At 43.5% G+C, this 24,675-nt stretch overlaps 1 protein-coding gene across 6 annotated transcripts in view; it reads right to left on the bottom strand.

Annotated features, from left to right (window-relative positions):
- The window catches only part of ches1 (checkpoint suppressor 1), a 151,231-nt gene that overhangs the window by 9,343 nt on the left and 117,213 nt on the right, over nucleotides 1-24,675 (bottom strand). For all 6 annotated transcript variants that reach the window (XM_069514841.1, XM_069514844.1, XM_069514842.1 and 3 more), the window contains 3 exons: nucleotides 19,247-19,843; nucleotides 8,123-8,274; nucleotides 2,893-2,951 (listed from right to left, as the gene is read on the bottom strand). In XM_069514841.1, the coding sequence (XP_069370942.1) occupies nucleotides 2,893-2,951; nucleotides 8,123-8,274; nucleotides 19,247-19,825 (790 nt within the window). In that variant the 5' untranslated portion in view covers nucleotides 19,826-19,843. The remainder of the gene's footprint in view (nucleotides 1-2,892; nucleotides 2,952-8,122; nucleotides 8,275-19,246; nucleotides 19,844-24,675) is intronic.

Below are 24,675 nucleotides of genomic sequence, written 5' to 3'. Positions count from 1 at the left end.
GCACAGAGTCTGAGGGCAGGACGCATGCTAATGTTGTCTGACTGGCTGACTGACTGGATTGCTGGTGGGCTGAAGTTGCTGGCAGTTGAACTGGACGTCTAACTGGCTTGTCGATCTGACACTCTAGCCTGAGTGTTTAAGTGGTTGGCTGGCTGACATGTGCTCTGACTTCCAGGAGGGAGAACACAAAATAAAAGCAACACCGAAAGACTGTAACAAAATAAGACTTCTAAACATTGCTATATGGATCCTATCAGACTAAATGCCCACCAGCAGCTATTGAGCTCAACAGCGTCGTTCTGGAAGTAAAAATCCTATTTCATTTTCTGACGTGAGATTTTGATTATCAGCCATAATGATGTAACCATCCAATGTAGACTTCCCACAAATGATTGTGAAACAATGTTAAATGCTTCTATAGAAGCCACAAGCCTGTATATTAATCATGATATGTTTTGAGAAAAAAGTGTTTAATGCACGATATCAAGGAGAAGTTCTAAACTACCCACAATCCCCTAATAGTGACATCGCCGACTGGTGGAGCTCGTTACCACAAAAATGTCAACCACAATTGTAAAAATCATGACGGCTACTATCAGCTACAATCCGATCGTTCAGTGTAACAACACACACTGAACACACTTCAGAGACTTTATTTTCATCAATTTAAAATTCAAGAAGCTGTGGAAAAGTGATCATTTGCAATGGTTTATGGGATGCATAGTCTCTTCACTCTTGAAATAATAACGTACACTCTTAATTTACCTTCTGGTTCCAGTTTGAAACTCTTTGTAGAATGATTTTCGAGAGAGAGAAATGAATGAGAAATGTTTTTCATAAAGTGGATGGTCGCTGTTATGCTCTATTCTCCTTGGTGGTTGGATATAAATTACATTCTGAAATTTCTCTTCTTTTATGGAGTTTGCATACATTTTGCCACATTTTCTATGACTTTACTGATCCATATTAACACCTAGATTTCTTATGTTTGAGGGACCCGAGACCATCCATTATTTTAGTGACAGCACCAAGAGCGGCAGATATTAGGAGATCTCTGTCTTTTTCAGCATTTAGCTGAAAGAAATTAGCTGCCATTCAGTCTTTATTGCAGTTAATTAAAACTGACAATTTGGCTGTGTTTTGAGGTTTGAATGAGACATATAATTGAATATCATCCACCGAACAGTGATAGCAGATACCTTTAAAGTGCCCTATTAACTGTGCACACAAGCATGTACAAGTCCAACAGAATAGGACCAAGGACTGAACCTTGGGGCGTCACAAAGAAGCGTTTTAGATGAGGAAACTGCCGACAGAAACAATGAGGCTCCATTCAGAGAGGGTTTTCCTAAATGTCTGGTTACAAAGGGTAGCTTGGAGATAGTAATTTTTGGAGCAGAGCTGGACCAAGGTTGAACTTTTTGAGAAGTGGTTTAAAATAAGCTTGCTTTATTTGAGCAGTGACACAATCATAACAGAGTGGTTGATTAAGGAGAGCATAGCAGTACAATAATGAATTTAAAAAATGAAATGAAATTGGCTTGAATACACTTTCTCAGCTGCTGACTTAATAAAGTTGTACAACTGGCTCTAAATTAATCCAACTAAAATTAGGTTCATCTTTATATGATGGCAGGTATGAACTTAAATAAAACAGGAACACTTTGGCTGAAGAGATCCTCCATAATTTAGAGCCGCTGAATGATGAACTTTGGGGGTTGTGGGTGTGCGGTGATGGGTTGGGATGAGGAAATGGCTAACAGCCATTGGCCTTGCGTTCGTCCTGAGCTGGTACTGGGCCACAGGGAGAGGCAGATTTCAGCCCACATCAACTCAGAGCGGGCAGCTCTGAAAGCTCAGGGAATGGGAGATGGAAGTAATAACAGAGGGCACCAACAGCCCCAAACTCACTCACTCTGGAGTCTCCCCCTCACCCTTCTATGTCTTCTCTTTGCCTCTGGCTGTCTGCCACAACTTTCTTTCTCCCCACTGCCGACGAATATATCGCGCACAGCCATTCTCTCCCTTCAAACACATTACACATTTAAAAAGTTCCTCTTTTCCCATCTCGGCCTGTCACATGTGCACTCCAAGCTGGCCTTCCAGACTGCCTCCCTCTCTGTCCATCTATCTGTCCACCCTCTCAGAAGCATCACTCTCAGACTGTGTGCGTCTAGAGGGAGACCAGGTTTTCAGACACTCTCTCCAACCTCGGCTCCTTGACCATTACTACTCCATTATCAGTGGCAATGGAGGGCGCGCCGCAGACGCCTAATGTATCCATTTCCCCCTCCATTTAGGACTCGGCAGCCCAGCGAGCTCCCGGAGTGCTCCCTGATTGGGATTGAATGTCCATTTAAACTGCCGTCCAGCCACCAGGGAGGAGGTCGGGGGGAGAAGAAGAGGAGGACTGGAGGAGAGGAACAATGGGAAATACAGGGAGAAGGTGTATAAGAGTAAAAGGGAGAAACTGTATGTTGTGTAATGGGGATCGAGGCAAGGGGATTGCTCCTCAAGAGTCTGAGTTGAAACTGGGATTTTTCTCCCCCTCTTTATTCCTCTCTCACTTGCTATGTCTCCATCACTCCTTTTTTTTTTCTTTAAACTTCCAAATACGCCTCCATAGAAAAAGCATCCCTCCTCTGGCGCAGAGCCAAGTGTCAGAACTCAGTGCTTGGTATTCTTAAGGTGCGCTTCTAAAAAGAGGGATTTGGAATTGAGATGATTGGAGTTGGCACATCCATAGAGGGAGGGAGGGAGGAAGTGGTGGGATGGGGGGACAGTGAGCAAGAGGGGGAGAGACATAGAGAAAACAGGTGGGAGATCACACACACACACACACGCACACACACACAATCACACAGTTAAAGATGTTCAGAGGTGAGACTGTACCTTGTAGGAGAACTCCTCCGTTCTTTCTGAAGAGGGGACTCCCCGACCACAATGGAGGACTAGAAGGGGGAAGAAGGGATGGAGGAGAGGGGGGTGAGAAAGAGAGACAGAAAACTGGTCAATCATTTGATCATGTTGCAGCAGCCGTCCGGCCCAGCGGGCTTCATCACGAGGCAGATAGCAAAGGCAGGAATTTGAGCCCATAAGCCAGTGCTTCTGATTATAGTGATTAGATTCCCGGGTGTCCCACTGTTGCCATTATTCCCTGTGATTACCTCAGAGAATTACAGCCTCGCTGCTGTAGTCCATGGGGGTAATTTCTCATGACAACCTCCCACTGTCCGCCACTGTTCCATTCATACACATTCATAAAAAAAAATCATCAGCGCTCGTACATTTAACACACGCTCATCTCACCCGGGCAGGTTTAAGACAGACGTGCACACTCACACTCATGCTGCACACACACACGCATGCACGCGCCCAGAGCCAGGGACTCAGTTTACGCGATCATTGCACCACTAATGAGGGAGGTAATGACGGCATTTCTCACATAGACAGACACTTTCACTCACACATACACACACACACACACACACATACACACAAAAGAAGACAAGAGACGCACTTTTGCTGGTGAAGCCATAATTTTAAGACAAAGGGAGAGGGATGGAGGGATGAGGATGGGGATGGAGAGAGAGAGAGAGAGAGAGCGAGAGAGGATGTAAGAGCTTTCCCAGGTTGAGTGGTCTTTAGCTCCCCATTAGACATCACGTCTGACTGCTCCTTTCTTTTTCTCCCTGTGTTAAGACAGGCTGTTCTCAAACACAGGGAGCATGTTAGCTGACAACGGGCATCTTGGTCATATGTAAAAATACTCAAACACACACAGGAGAGAAAACACCTGGCTACGCTGTGTGAACTCTGAAAGAGCGACCCATTCGTTTCCAGCGGTCTCCACTCATCAGGAGAGTTTCCTTTGTAATGTGAGTCGTGTTTTATGTTCTGCTAATCTGCTGAATGAGAGGATTTGGACGTGTGCACTTGTGATGTGGCTCTCACCTCACCAGATGCAGAAAGAAGATGGACACACACACACACACACACACACACACACACACACACACACACACACACACACACACACACACACACACACACACACACACACACACACAGCTGCAGCACGAAAAAGCAAAAGCAAAACACAAATTTCAGCCCTGAGCCACCTGCTGTTGCCATGGAGAGTTGCCACATTACGTTGCCACGGCGATAACATATTTTTCCTGCGCTAACAGCCTGTCTGTTTTCCCTACCACCCCACCCCCACCCATCTCATTCACTCCCCCCATCTCACTCCCTCTCCCTTTCCTCACTCTTTCTTTCTGTCTCTCTACCCATCTCTGCACTCTCTCTCTCTCTCCCTCTCTCTCTCTCTCTCTTGCAACAAATGGCTTCACAGTGCGACAGCACCTGCCTTATACTACATGTGTTGCCATGGCGGCGTTCCCGTTGCCAAGGCAACCCTGTACATTTAATGTAGTGGGCGAGGGGCTAAACCCGAGGCAGACGCCCCCCTCAGCATCTCTACTCATCTTTTTCTCTCCAAGGGAGAGGAGAGGGAGGGTGAAAGGGAAAGAAAGAAAGAAAGAAAGAGAGGAATAGAGAGTGAGAGAGCTTCTCCCAAACCCCATTGAGACACCCTTTCCTCCTTCCATCCATTCTTCCCTCCCTTACTCCTCCCATCCAGATGCTGATGGGGTGTGAAGGAATGCACCATGGAGCTGACCTCCTACCAGGCGTGCTCCCTCTCTCGCTCTCCCTTACACAGGCACACGCACAGGCACACTCGCACACAGAAACATGCACGCATGCACGCACACAAACACACACACACACTTGCCATGCATAAGACACATACATCCACACACAGAGTTGGATTGAAACATGTTAACTGCTGAGTTGCACGTGCAGATAAAGACGCACATACGGACGCACACACTGGAGCGAGCTGCAGGTGGGGGTCGGCTGGTGCGGCGTGAGTTATTATGGTCCATGAAAAACCAAGAGGTGTAAGCGACAAAGAGTAGAGGACAAAGAAGCATCATTGCTCTGCACCCCTCCTCCCTTTCTCTCCATCTTATTTTCCCCATCTCTTCATTCTGCCACTTCCTCTCTCTGTATCTTCTCTTTGTTCATCCTCCACTTCTCAGTTGTGTAGAACTGCTTGAGACAGTCCTTGACCTTATCATAATAGACACACTGTGCAACCATTTGCAGTCATTACACTTGGTACCATAATATTCTTGAGAGTGAGAGCTCTTGAAAGAGATATTGTGCTGTATTGATTGGACTTAGTGAGTTTCAAGACACGTTGAAAGGAAACTGGACCCAACAAAGACCCCCAACATTCAACCTATTCCAACTAATCCTGAACAAAAATTACAACTGGAACAGTGCACCTGTACACCCTAAAAAATAAGGAGGCTTTTCAGAGGAAAACCTTTTATGAACCACCACCTGCCCAGACCACTGAAATGCAGTCTGAAATGTAAAATGAAAATTAATAAAGAAATAATTGAAAGAAACAAATACATAATCCCTGAACCTTTCAACCTGTCTTCATCAGCTGCCCGTTCAGACCAAAATGCTGACCCAGAGTTACAAACTAAAACAGCGACAGCACAATTTTCAAACAAAAACTTAGCAGTATGGATGTGGGATTAGAAGTCACATTCTCTCAATAGGATCATATCACGATCTGTGCCAGCCTGTTCCAGCATTAATGTATTATCACTGGTGTTGTCAATGAATGACAGATATTTTGTGGATGAACTTAAACCAATTTTACTGATATAAACAAACATATCTGACATCTCTGGAAAGTCTAGGAGCTGGATCCAGCAGCAAGGACCATACAAGTGGTTTCATGTTCAAGCCCATTAGCAACAAATTGTGCATACTGTAAATGCAGTGCATGTGCTTTACATCGATGCTGGCCAGTTTCTGAAGCACATCATAAATTCTTACATTGATTTTCTCCCTTCCATGCAGCCACTGGTTTCCATTCATTTAAATACGATATAAAAAGGTCTACCCGCTGAGACATCAAAGATGCTTGCTATTCGCTCATCGGTGTTTTTATGTGTAGAAAAAATTAAGCTGTTACTGAACGATTTAGCTTTCAAAGATTTAAGGGAGCCCTGACATCTGACATCAAATTTTCCATTCCAACTGCCCTGATTCTGATAAACAAATAATGGCCACCATTCTCAGGCTGAAGCTTCTTCACTGTGAGGCTTTGCTGATTTTCCCTTTTTTAAGAAATTTGAAGATGTCACCCTGAGACTCTCAGGACACTTTGATGCACTTTTTTTCTCGACCAAATAATTAATCGATAAAACAAAAAAGAAATCATTGGTCAGCTGACAAAGAAAATAATTGTTAGTTACTCTAATATGGGAAATGAATGGCTGCTGGGAAGGTAAGAACACCCCGACACGTTCTTCAGGTGGCCCTCAGCTCCGCTCTCACCAAGAATTCCTCACCCACTCTCTCGTTTGCCCACTGTGTCACAATGCAAATGAACAACCTCTTCTACCCCCCTCGCTCCTCACCCACCACACACTCTCCTCACCACACCCCGCCTCCCCGCCGCCCCCCACATCCCCCCAATTTGTTCCACTTCCCCATACCTCATTGTTCAAAATGACACTTTTACATTTTATGGTGAACCAATTATTCTGTCTTACACAGTCCGCTGGCTCTGCAAGCCAGCCTGCCCAGATCAACTGGGGAACAGGGTGGAGGGGGAGGTGGTGGTCTTGGGGTATTCATAGAGATGGAGAGAGGAGAGAGAGAGAGAGGGCCCACGTGAGAGAAAGAGACTGAGCAGAAGAAAGGGCAGGAAAAAAAAGACGACTAATGGTACCTCTCGCTAACTTATCCACAGGGATGTGCAAAAGAGTCGGAAAGCAAGAAGTTAGAAAAAGGAAGAGGCTGCAGGGTGGAGGAGAGGTCAGGAGAGGAGTGTGTGGGGGAAACAACACAGGTGGATGCTGCTGTGGTGTGCAGGGGCTTGTGTGTGTGAGAGAATGTGTGAGTGCAGAGCGGAGAAAGAAGAGAACGTAGACAAAAGAGGATCTAATTGAATGATAAAGTGGTGGAGAGAGAGTGAGAAGAGAGCAGAAAGAGAGAGAGTGGGAATAAATCACAGCGGGGGTAAATAAAGATGACGGAGAGGTGGGTGCACCACCAATTGTAATGTATGCCCGAGAACGAGCGAGAGGGTGTGTGAGATATTAAAAGAGGAGACAAGAGAGTGAGAGGAGCAGGAGGAAAGGCAAAACAGGGGGGTGGACAAGATAGGCTGGGGAGAAGGTGAGGGAGCGAACATGTGGAGGAAAAAAAAAGAAGAAAGGCAACGAGCGCTTTTTACATGTGATGCGCCCGAGGGGGAGGAAGATAGGAGGAGGGACGGGAGTATGTTGTTGCATGAAAGAAAGAAGATTTGAGGGAAGGATGGGGCGGGTCAGCTTCATAACGCTGTGGGCAGGTGGGTGGAGAGAGAGAGAGGCGGAGGCGTGTATAAGTTTTATTCCTGCCTCAGAGCCAAAAGCAACCAATATGTACACACTGATATGTACTTTGTATTTGATTGACTGTTGTGTACAAAACATGAGGAAATGGTTAATTGGCAGGGAAATCAGGAAGTTAAGTCCTGAATGAATTTGATTTGATTACGTTGAACACATCAACATAAAACAATATATATATATATATATATATATTCATCAAACTCCCCCGACTGCAAAAACTTGTTGGAAATTGCTCGTTTCAACCTGTCACCTGTTCATCAGGGGGTGACTGTGAGGTTTGACCATTAGCATAATCAATATCTTAAAACTGCCACATAACGTTCACTGTTCTGCTCAGCTTGTGGGAAAGTTTAGTTTTAAAAAATAAATAAGAGTTAAAGAAACTTCATCCCCTGCTTTCAGACGTCAGTTTAACAGAATGCAACTACGACACTTGGAGAGCGCATAACTTCGCGTATATGGTCGTGGGAGTAAATCTTTACCCCGCGTCTCTATCAGTGAATGGGTTTATTAATTAACAAGGCTAAATTATCCAGTCCACTGAAGCAAAGGTGATTAAGCAATAAATTAGCTTAGTCACATATGTCGCATAAACCCATCAATCAATCAACCAATCGGATCATCCCTCTTACCTGTGGTGAAATGTAGGAGGCAGGGTGGGTGGAGAGGTGGAGGGGGTGGCCAGGCCGGGCGAGTAGGGATGGTACGGTGTCTTCTTCAGCGCCTGGATCAGGTTGTGCCTATACTCCGGATCTATGGACCACAGGGAGCCTTTGCCTATGCTCTGCAAGGAAGAAAGAAAGGACGGAAGAAAGGAGGTAGAAAGCAAGGGAGGGGGTGAAGAGGGCACAGCGAGACAGATGAGAGAAATGTTATTGAAAGTGCTATCGGGCCGCTCAAAGCACATCACAAACACAGCACAGCACACTGACCTGAGCCAACAAGTCCAAAGCCCTGAACACGAGCTCAAAGTACAGACCATGAGCCGTACTCTTATTTACCAAACCACCTGTACACACAGCAACGCCACATTCCCACTGAGATAAAGACCTGAAGAAAAAATGACATTTTGGGCACTGATGGGTTTCTGCCTCCTTCACAAGTAAAAGAAAAACAACCCTCCTCCAAAAATAAAAACATCATCCACACAAACATTTATTCCCTAGGAAGATAACGAGAATCTGAGAATTAATGCATCTTCAATCCTCAACGCCACTTCACTCAATATTTTCCAATCCTCCTCCTTTCCCCAGAAAAAAATCATCTTTTTTTTGGATTAAGACACAGGGAAACTCTTTAACTTTTTCCACTCCAGAGGCGTCGACGGCGTGTATTTTTAGATCAAAGCAGCTTCCTCCTCACCTAATGAAGCTGTCGGCTCCCAATCTGAGCGAAACCAGCGTATAGATTACAGAGAGAGGGGAGGGATCTCAGACGGGCCGCCACGAAAATACACTCATTGCCTCTATCTCTCACAGCCCTCTCCACTCTTTCATCTGCCTTGTCATCTGAATGTGGTAAAATGTGTGGAGTTTGCGTACGGCAGAGAGCGGAGAATGGCAGGGAGAGAGGGGAAAGAGAGAGAAAGAAGTAAATATAAAATTAAAGCCGCTCTGCCTCGTGTTCAGCTCACTTTGTAGTACTCTGTGATACGTTCCAGGTACAGACTACAGGGTGGGGAGATGTCAGGACTGCAGGCGTGTGATTTCTGCAAATACTGCAAGGAATCCATTAAGAGGGAAATGTCAGATGTGCCAGTGACGTGAATGTGAGCATTAATTGGAGACAAATTCTCAAACCTGAGGAGCCCTTCGTGTTAAAGTGGGTGAGAGAAGCACGCTGCAGTGTTATCAATATTTTGGCTTAAAGGGTCATTTCACCCAAAAATACATATAACTACAGGTTTTTAAAAATAACATAAAACAGACTTTACTGTGTGCTGTGTTCTCTGAAGGAACTTTCTACCTAAAACATTTTTCTATGTGTTTCTTTGCCTTCCTATCTTGTTCATCATTACATCTTCTAGACTTTACCTTTCACATACGAGGAACACAGCAGGAGATTATCTGACTGTTGCCGTCCCTGCATATAATTTGGGAATTTTTGCATCAGCCCTGCCCTTGTTCTATGTGCATGTCACCTCTTTTTCATCCTGATATATTTGTATTCTTTTCTGGGCCTGGCAAATAAAAAGTTTTGCAAAATATCTGGAAACTAAGACATTTGTGTTCTCACGTGCAAAATGTCCAGACTTCAGTGCATGCCTGAAAACAGTAAAGAGTGTGTGAAAGTGCCAACCTCATCATAAAAAGTGAAAATTAAGATATGAAAAGCAACTTTATCCAACTTACAGCACAGTGCAACAGTAAGAAAGTTAACACATGATTGATTGTGTGTGTTATGAGGAGACAGCCAATCAGGGATTTATCCTAAATCTGATCAATTCTTCTACAAAAGCCTATAATGAGCTAATATCCATATCATACATGTTAATCCACTTAGATGATACAAAGGTCAGCAGCAAAAACAGGTCAAAAAAAGGTTTATGTCACTCAAAACTTTAGATATAAACAGGCCTTTTCCAGTGATGAACTAATTGGTTAACCTGCAGCAAATTAAGCCTTTAAAATGTTTAAAATTGTTCCTACGAGCATCGAAACTTTTGTTGATGACTTAAAAACCCTCTGTACAAAGACAGGACAGGGACAAACTGTCGCTGCTCTCTCTGAGATTTTAAGTCAGAACTGCATGACAGGAAGTAGTGTATTGTAATCAGAGCACCAAGAAAAAGCCAAGTAAGAGAAAAAATGAGAAAAAGGTCTCTTCACATTATGAAGAGCAGCTCAATCTCCACCATATAGCCTCAAAGCAAACTAAAAGTGCAACACATTTGTGGGAAAGTATGTTTTACATCTGAATTAAAACATTTTTTTGATTAAATTCAGGAAATCTCTATAATTGATTTGTTCTCTGCTGCAATTTTGCAAACAGTGATACATTTTATTATGTAATTTCAGTAACAAATGGAAATGACGGTGTTCTAGAACGTTTGATGGTTAGTGTAAATAAATAGGGATGACTTACTGGGAACCCTGAGGAATTTAAACCGCAGTACCAAAAGAAACACCATTGAAACTACATTACAAGAAAGCAGCAGCAGTGGCTCATATGAACCAGTGTGCTGAAATTGTCTTTGTTGCAATTTAAGACACTGACCCAAATTGAGACACAGAATTCAAGAGGGTTAGAAGAAAGTGATGAATATATTTTAATAAGTTTTATAAACTGTCAAAGAAGGAATATTAAATAGCATTGACGTCTGATCTGCTCCAAGACAAACTATTAAATGCTTCAAGAATCTGATTAAATGAACTTAATTCATTTACAGTATATAGTTTCCTTAGTATAAAAATAACAATTCAGTTTGTATAATTTCTCATGAAGATAACCATTAAGAGTCTCTCTGAATAGGACTATAAGTGTGTCCCCTGATGTCCAGGATGTCCAGTCATGAAGTGCTCCAGCCCATCACCTGACCTTATAAGCATGCAAGAAGTTGATTTGTGCCCCCCCTGTCTGGATCTTAGTAAGAACACAGGCCATATGAGTGTGTGTGTGTGTGTGTGTGTGTGTGTGTGAGGGGGGTGTGGCGAGTTCCCTAGGGAGTGTGATATTACCCAGCGTGGTCTGCTCCTGGGAGTGCTTCTATTACTGCCAGCAACGCCTCTCCTGGAGAGCATGATATTACACACACATACAATCGCTCCCACAGAGGTGACCCCCACTGGGCCAAATTTCCCCTTGCACCTCCAGCCCGCCAGCCAGTTTCTATAAATGTGTGCGTGTGTGTGTGCATGCGTGCGCCCACTGTCTGCCTGCTTGCCAGCCGATTAAATCAATGCTCTGTTCAGAATCTCTGTCTGCTGGGGCCCCTGCCTCTGCCAACCAAGCCAGCCAATCAAAACACTCAATCTGTGGACAACCCCCCAACCCCCCAAAACGCACACACACATGCACACACACACATGCATACACATAGCTATAGGCCAATCACAGGGCGCTGCTCACAGGAAGGGTCTGTCACCTGGGTTATAGCAGTCGCCTAGGCAACAGGCATCATCTGGGCTTAGAAGCAAGAGGAGCTGAAATGGACTTTTCATTTTCTGACAAATTCACAAAGTTGAGAAAAAGGCAGCATGTCTGAAAATCGATTGGCACAAAAAGGATTCGAGGTCAGAGATGTGTTTTAAGTTCTCTGAGGTGTTGAAGTTTGATACTGATTTTAAAACTAACACAAGAGGGAATCTTAAAACAGGTGGAACACAAGGAAGAGTCCAGGAGTTAACCTCACACCATGCTTGTGATCTTCTTTGGTATTATTTTTCATTATTGTGTGATCCCATTAGGTCTCACTCCTCTGAGATGAGCACTGTTTTCTGTGCTCGTTTGTGCTCCATGTACTAAAACTTTAACTTCACCCCAAAGCTTTGCCTGAAATCTGGAAAGCAACGCTGGGAGGCGGAGCCTAGACAAACCTACCCCCCTACGCACATAAGAACATATAACATAACAAGTTATTTAGGTTGCTCAGCTATTATCAACCACTCCAGTAGCAACCAGACACTTTTGCAACAGAAACATTAAATGCAGTAGAGGCTTCTCCCCTCTGGAGAATCCTTCTCTCAGCCAGTACTTCAAATGGTGTGTGTGAGAGAAAGCTGGGGGGCAGGAGAGGATGGGGGACGTCTCTGAATGGTAGACGGTGTGGTGGTTTAGGGATTTAGCTTCAATATAGATTTGAAAATGAGCACGGCTTTCTAGATTCACACTCAGGAGTGGTCGCTGGTGGCGGGGGGGGGGTGCCCACCTTTGATTAGAGGGTGTTAACCTTTTAAATATATATATATATATATGTCATGATGTAGAGACGTTTAAAATGGTTGACTCGACGCAGGCATTGGCCTTACAAGGTCCAAGATGGTTTGAAACACTAGGTGGCGTTATGATGTTCAACCCATGCATGCAGATTTTTTGTATTAATATGTTAATAAATGTGAATGTAAAACTAGCAATAATGTATTTCATCAAAAAACAGTCGTATGATTTCTTCTACAGCTCAAAAACACAAGTTTGCAGTTTCATGTACTGGAAAAGTGAATCACATCATCACTGTGGTGTGTGCAGCCGAAGAGACAGATTACACAACAAATAATCCACAACTGGAAACAGTAACCCCTACTTTAAGAAATATCTCGTACACTGTGAAACTAAAAGTGACTCTGTACTGCATTACACTTTAAATTGCAGGTTTACCATGCTCAAAAGAACTGGATTTAATTATATGTATCTGTGTCACTACACTAGTCCGTAGTAATTTTGATGGAAAACGCAGGCTGTCTCTTTAAAAGTCTCTGATACCAAACAGCGAGCAGTGTACAGGTGTCGTCGTGATGGAGAAAACATATAGCTATATAGTGTAACTTGCTTAGGGACATATCGTGGTGAGTAAAGGACAAAAGGGGTAAGAAAGAGGACAAAAGCAGAGAGGGAGAGAGAGAGAGGGAGAAAGAGAGGGAGGGAGAGATGATTGTGTGTTGCCAACATCTGTTTCCTGTGTTATATAAGCTGTGGGGGCTGGTCTCCCTTGGAAATGGGAGATATTAAAAAGTCCTGCTGCCACTGACCCTGCTAGTAGCACCATGTTACTGCTACTGCCTAACTGACTGCAATGTTTTCTTTTCACACATACATTAACCATCAACTAAAAGAAAGCATATACAGTGACCCCTCATCATACGGCTGCAGTATCTCATGACTAAAAAAATCTGGACTATACACAAAAGTACTTAGAAGGCTTGGGTTTAGATTGATAATATTTACCAATCTACTTTTTTAAGTATAACTATTGCTCATCCATCCTTATACTTATAGACAGAAAAGCAAAGAGGTCATTTGTATTTAATTATTGCCCCCTCTGGAACACTGAGATCGTCTGCAGCAAGTCTATTAGATGTTGTTGCCATGACGGAGATCATTACCTGTGACACCCGTAAATCTGCGTGTCAGTCCGACTCGGTGAAACAAAAATAATCATAGTGTCAAAATAATCTGGCAGCAGCGACGGCTGTAGATTATCAGAGGATGTAGGAGAAGACAGACTGACGGCACACTGACCTGCCCCCACTGACTGCTACCTTTTTAATCAGTCTTTTTTCCACCAAAATCAACACCGCACTTCCCATGACCACTAAGAATACACATATAGTGTGAGGCCGATAACATTTATTAGTTTACAAGATATGCATTCCACATTCACAAAGACAGGCAGACATTTGAATTAGTAGGTAGATTATTTATTATGTAGTTATTAAATTTTTGCTGGGCAAGAATTTGTTCCGAGCCTGTCCATAGAGCAGGCTTGTGATGTTTGTGTGAAGTCTTTGTGTTTTGAAATGTTGATTGCTATTTTTGTCTTTTCTTAAGTTTTTTGTAGTTGTTTGTATTGTTTCTATGTGATGACCCCCTTGAAGGGGGTTAACCTTCATGAATAAGTTTAATTTATTTAACTCATATAATTTAAAAAGAATAGGGATGGCATCATTCTATGTTTTTCTTATTGTTTCCTGATGGTGCAAGATAGTTCATCCTGCCACATATTCTGGCGATGCTTTTAACTTCATGGTAGCGATAGATGAAAAATCAGTGCATCACCACAGAGAGACCGTCTGGTTCATCCTCTGGGAGCGATGAAAGCGTGTATCAAAGTTTACAGCAGTCCATCTGATAGTTGATAGCTGAACTGAAGTGGTGGACCAGCCAAAAGATAAAAACTGTTATCCCGTGAAATTAATCATCCTTTAACTGCTCAATGCACCACTTGTTCATAACAGCTGAGATTATGCAGATATATTCTAATCTACATTGTAACATCCCGTATGACCAATCTACACTACTGTGATGTCACACTGTTTTATAATGGACACCTACATTCAGAGTAACAGCATCTAGTGTAGCTGTGTTTAAGCCCGATTAAGCCACTGTAATGCCAGGATCCATCATCACTTACTGCAGGCTACATACTGTATACAGATAAACACAGGATTACACACGTATTATAATGTGGGTCTAGTACTGTGCGGATCAGATTGATGACATCGACATTTCATATACCCGGTAAAGTAAAGATGAAATATAACCATCGTTCAAAATGAAGTAGAACTTTTAACACACAGAAACATGAATTACAGCAGAGGATGCAAATGTTGTAACAGCGAGCCAAGTGCAGAGTTTTTGAAGAGGCGAGAGGCAGACGTACGGGGAGAGGAGGGATATTTCTCCTGATGAACTTTATTTTTATTCTTGTCGAAGACCATTTGACAAGAAAGAGTCTCAAGGACAGAGAGGATCTGTCGGCTGTAAAAATGACACGCTGCTTTGACAACTCATTTTTGTCGGTGCAAAGGAAAATAAAGTGAGCAGGATAAAATGTGGAAATTTCTTCTACAGGTGTTATGAATTGACTTTTCTTCCACAAACCTGTTTTCCATGTGGTTTTAATTTTAGTCTTGCCCCAGTTTTTTTTTGCTTCTAATATAGAATTCACTTTTACATTTCAGGTTTTTCCACAGTCAAGTCACAGATAAGGTTCAGTTTTCCTCTTAGATTAATACAAGGTGAACTTTTCAAGACTTGGCAGGTCAACAAGTCTATTCCTTCAACCAAATGGCAACTTCTATCTGAGACTCGAAAGCAAAAGTCTGCAATTGTACCTGAGACGTAAGAGGCACAAAATGGGTCAAATCCTCGTCCAACTCAACGAGTTGCGGCCATTTGAGCTTGGATTCTATGGCTTTCGTCACAATTATATCGTTTTTACATTTGTTAAAACTCTCCACGAATAAGACCCAGCATCGATCTTACAGGGGGAGACAAAAGGAGTTTGCCTTTCTAAAATGTCTGCAAACTACTAGCAGTTTTCAAATCAAGCGGACATGCAACAACATTAGCATCAATTAAAGTTGTGCTTCCCTCCTTTTAGCTCTATTGTGGTCTGATCGCCATGAGGGAAGTACCTGGCTCATTAGCTTCCAAATGCTTAAGAAAGTTTACCAACTAGTTGCTAACTTTTGTTAGGTGCTGAGAGGACGATAGAGGGTGGTTTACTGTTAGCAGCACAGTAGTACAGTGGATAGCACCTCACAGCAAGAAGGTTGTTGGTTTGACTCCTGCTTTTGTCAAGGTTCTTTCTGCATAGGTTTCTTTTCTCTGGGAATTTCAATATTTTCTATGTTTCGTCTGTATTCTTAAGCTTTTAGAAGACGTGCACAAAGTTTAAGGAGGACGCTGACAGGAGGCTCTATTTCCATATATGTAAGTAATTTTGAGCATAAATGACCAACACCTAACAAAAGTCAAAATGCAAAAAAATCACATGCATGATTTTGTATACAGCCGTGATGATTTTGTGCCTGAAGCAACCTGCTGACGAATGAACGTCAACAGATCACCAGACCAAAGGCTCCCCCCAGATGCTGTGGTTCATAAAGGTCTGCGCTATAACGTAAGAGTAAGACGCCTCTCATCTGAACAAGGAAAGGTTAAGTTAGAGGTGACGCTCAAGTGCAACATGGAGAGACTTCATAGTGAGTCTTAGATTACAAAACTGCCTGTTCTCTCTGCTGTGATTTCATAAGAGGCTTTGAGAGATATATGACTGCGAGTGTGTGTGTGTGTGTGTGTGTGCTTTTACGACGCTGATGTTCAGCACTGATCCAGGAGTCTGAGGGCTACAACACTTGTCATTAAGGTATGTCATTCAGTACAGTCAAGAATCCTGTTAGTAAACAAAGCCATGGCAACCGTGGGACTCGCACTCTCTCACGCTCTCGCTCGCAAGTTTGCACTCCCACATGCAAGACTGACACGCGCCAACACACACATAGATGGAACACCAAGCTTTTTCTAAACTAATCCCCATCTTGTCATCTGCCTGGATATGACCCAGAAATACAGTCACTGGAACAAATAGGCCACTGTCATATTAATCTCCACCTCTGTAAATTGATAGAAATATGATTTGGTGCATTCACAGTAAGCCATGTCTACCCGCTTCCCCCTCTCTCTCTCTCTCTCTGTGTCCCTATGTCTCTCCCTCACAACGATATCTTAACCTCCCCTTAACCAAGTCCTCAATCTTTCCTCTCAACCACAGCGAACAATGAGTATTACATAATGCAGCATAAAGACAAATATCTGAGACCCTGTAATTGTGCGCTCAATCCGAAAAGACATAAACAGGTATGGGAAAAAAGCAAATCAGGGAGAATGAAGGAGCATTCACATGCAGATATTCTCAGTGTAAAGCTTTGAATGTGAGTCGGACTAAAATTACAGAGATTCTGTAATTGCAGCTTCAGATAAAGCGCGGCACTTGGCAGGTAGAGTAGGAGTCTGCAGAGATGTGCCCTCATTTCTACACCGACACAGCTCTCGTGTGTGTGTGTGTGAGTCCTTTTTAAGCATTCATGCGTGCTTGCGAGTGAGCGTTATGTGTGTGCACTTGTTTGTTTGTGTGTCAGACATGCACTGTGTGTGTTGGGATGTGTGTGTGTGTGTGCGAGAGGGGAGAATAGGTTTGAAGGGTTAATTAGCGTGCTGTCTTAAACGGTGTGCAGTGACAGGAAGACAAGACAGGCTGTCCTTGCCAAAATCACCTCTACACATGCTGCTCCACACACATACACACTCATACACACATGCCTTTGTCCTTCTATCTTTGCGAGGACCAGTTTTAGTGTAAAGACTGGGTTTTAACGTAAAAATTACATTTACAGTAAAGGGTATAAATGAGTGTCCTCACAATGATACAAGACCTACACACACACAAATGCATGCACACACACATACATGCACACAAGCATGCGCATGGACACACATACATGCGTGCTCACACACACACACACACCAAAGTCAGCAAAGCCAAATCAGTTTTCCTGTTGCTACAGCAACAGCATACTTTTATGTCAACTGCAACCTAGTTACTATGGAGATATGTATACAAGAGAAACTCTGCTGTTGTAGTCAAGGGCCAGATGACAGCATAGCGTGAGGGCCTGACACACACACACACACACACACACACACACACACACACACACACACACACACACACACACACACACACACACACACACACACACACACACACACACACACACACACGTCGTCTTCATCCTTTATCCATTTTGTTCTTACAGACACACACAGCTCACATGAAAGGAAAGGATTCACATGCCGGTCAAGGAAAGCATAAAGAGCTTCCATATCCTCTGGTACAATCTCAATCAGCTAAACACGCAAAGCGAGCACTGGTCCTCACTGTTTGTCCCCCACCCACCAACCCCCAACCCCCTGCAGCCCTCAGGCAAGATGAAATCTAAAGTCTGCTGGCATCTGTGTTATTAAATCCTCCAGTATTAATTTAACACTAATTGAGTGAGGGATTCATTCCCCGTTTACCCTGAGTCTTTAATGGAGTGAAATCTGGATGGGAAAGCCGGTATAAAAGACTGCATCAAGACTTAAATCAAAAGCGAAACGCTGTTCCCAGTGGGGGAGCACAGAACGTCATAGCAAAAGAGAACTATGAAAGCAGAGATCATCAACTATTGATAAGGCCGAATCTGGTACAGCTGTAGACAAAATACGGAAATACGTTTGACTTCAAGTTAGATATGCCTAAGAACAGCTGAGAACAGTCTGGCTGTGAAATAAGTTATAGCCCCACATGATTGAGTGAATAATGGGTCTGTATTTACCACATGGTGAAAGTGTAATTTTACCAGTAAGAATTCAGACAATGATTGTAAAAGACTTGAAATTACAAACAGAGGTGGTGATTATCTCCCAGGCCAGTTCTTGAGACTAACTGCTGCAGGACATAACATAAAAACACTTCTGTGAACACAAATTAGTTTTCTTTTGTATAAGTAAAACAATACAAAAAGGTGATATCAGATCGAGGCGCTTTGGCTGCACTTGTCATGCCGTGCATTTTTATATACAATTTATAGCTCATATACTATGAAATAAAAGCTTCATCATCGGAACACCTAACACAGCCTAATATCTATTCTATAGTTATTGCTAGATACAGTTTGGCTGCTGATGTTGATTAATGCTAACTACTTTAATGAACCAACAGAGCAAGTAGCTGTTCAGGCCTGAATGTTCCAGAGTTCATGGACATGTATAAAAGTATGATAGAGAGATTTGAGCAGTAGTTTCCAGCCTGCTAGCATTAGCTGTTGGTTAGTGCTTGATTGGTATGTGGTTTCTTATTACAAATGAACAATATGTGATATCTCTTGTAATAATGTGAAAACAACACAATGTGCATGTCCTTTAATTACAGTCCATCACTGAGCATATGCCTTCGGTTTCATGGGGACAACTGGGCAAAGGGAGGCTGCAGTGACAGTTGCTCTGGATCTGCTGATTCTTGAGTGATGCTTTTTTCTATTGACTTAATTTGAGCATAATAAACATCTTTTGTGCCTTTTTTCATTCAACAAGCCCCAACTCTAAATACATCATTGTTTCACATTGACTTAACAAAAGCAGTGATGCTAGAATTTCTCTAAATAATTATGTCGACTTTAGATACTATGTTTGAGGACAGTCTGACACGAAGCATTTCAATCAAAGGAAATTCATTATGATCCAGCATTTCTCAAAACAACTGCTGACGTCTTTACCTGGCTCCGGTCTTTATCCACTTTCTTGAAGCACTTGTTCAGTGACAGATTGTGGCGCACCGAGTTCTTCCAGCCTGTGGGGGCGTTTGCAAAGTATGGGAAGTGCTCCAGGATCCAGCCGTAGATATCCTTAACGGGCAGCCGTTTGTTTGGCGCATCCTCAATGGCCATGAAGATCAGGCAGCTAAAAGAATACGGTGGTTTTCGGTTTGCCCCCGCTGCCAAATCGTACGCTGAGTGTGCATCGCCGAGCAGGGCGTCGTCTGGGCACGGAGATGAGGAAGGTGAGCGGGGGTGCTGACCGTCGGGGTCCTGTAGAGGGGAGACGCTACGCAGCCCTGAGTGGCTGAAGCTGTTGAGGAGGTCTGTGCTCTCATGGAGCCAGGAAAGGCTAGTGAGTTCCTCGTCCTCAGCCTTGGAGAAAGAGGCGGACAGGGACAGGGAGAGGTCGGCTGCCTCCGCCTCAGATGCTGCTGTGGCAGCGTCCCCCTGCCGGTACGGTGGGCTCATGCCCTGTGAGGCACTGGCTCCACTACTGGGGCTCTGGGCCTTCTTACTGGGGGGCATGGTGGGTCCCATCCAGCCCAGGGCTCACTCCTGGAGAGACAAGAGAAAGGGGATGCCAGAGAGAGGCAGAGGGGAAAAGGGTTGAAGAAGGAGCAGGGAGAGAGAAAAGAAAGAAGGTCAGTGTGTGAAATTCATTTGGCTCTTTACCTTGTTAAAGGCCAAAGGGAGACATGCAACAAGAGTTTGACCACATTCTGGATAATGTTGTATCAAATCAGTGGCGTAAAGTATACATCATCATTTCACTTTGGGGTTTCTTCCCAATTCTGACTGGGACTGCAAATTAACTGCTTCATTGGTTGAGGAAATCTTGCCTTGTACAACAACCCTCTAATTACTAGTGTACCAGCAAAACGTATGAATGCTGTTAAAGGTCTTACAGTTGCAGGGTTACAGAAGGGATTCTGTCACTTCAACATTTCAACAGCAGGAGAAAAAATGAATTGTCAAGGTTAAAGCCTTGACTGAATAAACTTGGCACCACAGCAGGAGAGGTGTGACCAGAGATCATTGTGATCGGGAGCTTTGCCAAGAAAAGAACGAAACAAATTGGGAGTGCAAGTTCAAATCCAGCCCCAGTCTAATCAGACCATTATTTTTTAACATAAGAGCATTGCTGTGCTCGTTAGATACAGGCAGAGTGTGGTAATTGAAGGGGAACGGCCGAGAGTATCACACCACAATCAGAAGCCTCACAACCAGGCCTTTGATTGTCCTCTAGCACAGACAGCTGTGAGAAGGACCGAGGCAGAACCCACAGCAAAATGTAATCTGCTCCACACACCCTGTGAACATTTTTCACAGTTTGAACACACATACACAACCTCAGATGCACAGGTGCTCTCTCTTTTTCTTTTTCTCTCTCTCTCTCTCTCTCACATGCAAATGTAGGTATGGACCTATATCTTTAAACACACCATAAATTCTCACAGAACAGCACAGATAGCCCCCCAAACAAATACGAAAAAAGGTTGCATGACTAAAAGCATGTACACACACATGCAAACATGGATGAATACACACACATATGACACAGCACACGCACACATGCAACATTAGAACATTGAATTAAGTCCAGATATATTCTGTCTGGTCCCTGTGTGGTGCGATTGCTCTCTAATCCAAGGTGATCATCGGCCGATCTGTCCCCTCACTCTGCGCGATTGACTGACAGCTGTCACCCGCGGCGACCCGCTGTGCCGTGACAACTGTCAGTTCGCTACAGATCCGGCCGCCATGTCACCATGGAAACAGAGCATAACAACCCAGCTTCTTTCTCGATCTTTTTTCCTCAATCCTCTGTGTCTGTCGCTCTTCCACCTATCTCCCTGTCTCCTCTCTTTTTTTCCTCACTTTTCTACCATCGCAGATAACTATGCTTAACAGTGTTGATAGGCTGTAGTGGAAGGACTGAGCTAAATATAGGATTGTGATGTATAGCTGCTGCACTGTTGCTCCACGTATCGTCGGCCAGCCTATAGTCACCCCGCTGCTCCATCCGACTCTCTCCACAGCGCAGGGAAAAGCTCGATGGAGCTGAATCTCTTTGATCACCCTCTCCACTTCTTCCCTCCTCTCTCATCCTGGTCCTCACACTTCCTGACAGCACACGTGCTCATTCAACAAGCTGTACCTGTCTGGAGAAACAGCATTGTTGCACCAGTATTGACATTGAGCGTAATGAATTCAAATTGTCCCAGTGACGATAGAGCTGCAGCTGAAAATAGTGAACGCACAATCAAAGGGATGGGCGAGGTGGAAAGGGGGATTTGACAGGCTTTTCAAGGTGTGTGTGTGTGAGTGTATTTATGCAAGCATTTGACAAGCTTGTCACGATGCGTGTGTTTGTCTTGGGAAGAAAGTGAGGCCATCGTAGTGACATTGTTCCTGGTAGGAGTCTACTGGAATGCAGCGATGGCTCTGATGCTCTCTTTCTCTCAATCTCCCTCTTCCTCCTCCTTGTTATGTTGCCATAGCGGCAAGGGGGCCATGAAACATTACGGCTGACAGTAAAGTCATCTCATTTTACTGTTGCTATGACAACAAACTCCTCACTGTTGGTTGGGGCCAGCACGAGCTGCCACCCAAGCCTCGTGCCTGGGTGTGTGTATGAGAGGATGAATTTGAGTTTGTGTCTATGTGTGATTTTGTGTGTGCCACCATGTCTCCCATGGGCTCTCATAAAGCTTAACACACTTGCTCAGCTCTAAACAAACTTTCATGCAACTACTACAGCGGCCCCTCAGGACCAACTGCTAAAGGACAAAGGCAGATATCGCTCAAGTTCAGACTAAATGACGGCTGCTGTGTGTAAATGTGTGTGGGGAATGTGTTTTCAGCGTGTGTGTGTGTGAGAAGCATCCTCACATTTGTTTGACAGATGGGACTGTGCTATTCTCTCTGTCTTCTTCATTCCCTGGATCTCTTTGTGTTTGCATGCTTTGTTTTCATTTGTGTTCGTCTCTGTTTGGCATGTCCACAGTTGGCTTAGCGTGTGCATGTTTCTTTTTTCCTTGCATTTGGGTGTGAGTGTGCATCGGAGTACAAGTAAAGTCGGACAATCTGTCTTTTAAGTACACTCTTCATCCAAATGTCTCTGCATACCATGAGGTGTGTCTCTGTGTCTCTGTCCTCACTGTAACCCTTGAACCACACTGGTTCCATTAACACTCTGCAGCTCGATAACGGGGATTTTGAATAATGCTGTTCAATTGGAGTAAATGTCTTTTTCCATTCAAAACGCCAGTCTCGAGCAGTGGGTGATTGGTGGTACACTTAAGTCAGATGATTCCTATGATTACGCTCCCATGAATGTAGCTGTCACAAGTCTCTGACAGCATACAAAAGCAGAAAATGACTGTGGCAACTGTGTTAGACATTCAAACTCCTACAAACTCCACAAGTGACACGAACGTCAATTCAGGGATGTTATTGTAACTAACAGTTGATCTTTAGATTTATTGAAAACAGAAATTTATCAAGAAAAAATTATTGAAACAAATTGTTAAAATAGGTAAATCCTATTTTTCAATTATGGTGAAATTGTATTTTGGTCATTTTATTTTTTTGTAGAACTAAGTTTGGTCCATGGGAATCCAAGGTCCACTTATTAAATCTTTCAACCGTATCACATGGTTTTTATGAGCAAATTGAGTTTGCTGAGTTGCCACGGAGACAAATCTGCTGACATGTGAGCTCTTATGATTTCATTCATTGCACATAGTGATGGCTTAGGGGTGGTTCAACATTTTTGGAAATGCTCATTCTCGTGTCTGTGTATGGCACATACTGCATCAGGTTACCGTCAGCAGCCAGTTAGCCTAGTGGAGTCTCCGCTGGTTGCCTGGCAACCTCACAATCCATCCGGGGAGAGACTGGTACATAACAGTCTGGGACATCACCCTATATAAAACTGCAGCGGATTAAAGAAGCAAAATACAACACGTCCACTGGTGTGAGCTTGAGTGCCGATTGTACTGTAATACCTCTGGACAAAGCCAGGCTCTATACTAAGCTAAGCTAACTGGCTGTTGGGGGTCGCCTCATATTTAGCACACAGACATGAGCGTGGTAGTGATCTTCTCATATCCCTCTTAACATGAACGCAAAACAGCATATTCAACTTTTAGTTACAAGCACCAAGCTTATAATTTGGCCAATATGAAACCAGATTTTCACCACCAGCCCTCTGAAGAAACTGCCATTCAGATAATTTATGCTTTTCCCAGGACAAAGTTGTCACAGATGTCTAATGGATTATTGACAAACTCAAAGGTCCACGTCATAAATCTTCTGCTCCACTCCAGCCGCATCAAAACCTCAGCTAACAATGTCGTGCAAAAAACATTTTTTAGAGTCAATACGCTGTTGTTGTCATGTCTGCAAATACAAAGGGACAGGGCTCAGAGGTATTTTGGATTTTAAGAGCTAATTGTCCCAAAAATGATTCAATCACAGATAAGAAGTTCTCACAGATATTTATTTGGCAATTAACAATTAACTGTCAATGAACTGAGATGAGGACTTTGACTTTTTGGTTTTAAATATGTTATAAAAATATATATATATTTATAAAATATTTAAAAAAATAAAAGTGTGTTCATTTTGAAGAATGTCATAGACCTTGGTGAGTACCTCCCAACCTCTGGCCAGCTCCAGCTTTCCGCAGTCTTTGAAACTGGAGGCAGAGGCCATCAGTGTTTACACAGAGTGGAGAAAGGTTAACAAACTCCTCCGATAGTGGAGAGGGTGTAGGCTAAATCATGTGCTCTAATTGACAGCGTAATCATCTTACACTGCATTCATGCTCTCGCTGATACTTGTCTAAATCACATGCCACATTTACGTAATCCTCAGAAGATCTCCGTTCCCTGTTGGCAGCTCTTTCTGTCTGACTCGCAGGCGTTTTGTGTGCCGACGCCAGCAGCAACATTTCAATAATGCACTTCAATTCCCTGCCTTTTCCTCGAGTCTGCTGCAGTATTAGCCAGACTGACTTTCAACGGAATCCTCAAGTCATCAAGTTACAGAACCCCAAAAACCACATCAGTGCAGAAATATTAAAATAAAACCAAGATAGGCTTATGACATGCTGTCAGCAGCGCATTTATGCTCTGCTCTGGGCCTCGGCGGACTGGAGCAACAATTACAACTTTGTCAGTTTGATCGCAGCTCGTGGCATGTGTTGCATGTCACATCCGTCTGCTCCCCGGTTTCCTGCCAGTCTTTACTATACAGCCCAATAAAGCCAGTGCCATGAAAATAATCCCCCCTACCGCAGAATGGAGTAGTAATAGTAGTGTAGGAGATAGCAGCGAAGAATGGAATAGTAGCTGGTAGGAGTTATTACTTTGCAGAGGGGT

Source organism: Paralichthys olivaceus, chromosome 19 (assembly GCF_024713975.1).
Source record: "Paralichthys olivaceus isolate ysfri-2021 chromosome 19, ASM2471397v2, whole genome shotgun sequence".
Classification (NCBI taxonomy): Eukaryota; Metazoa; Chordata; class Actinopteri; order Pleuronectiformes; family Paralichthyidae; genus Paralichthys; species Paralichthys olivaceus.
Note: the sequence above shows the minus strand (reverse complement) of the source record. Positions and strands in the feature narration are given on the sequence as shown.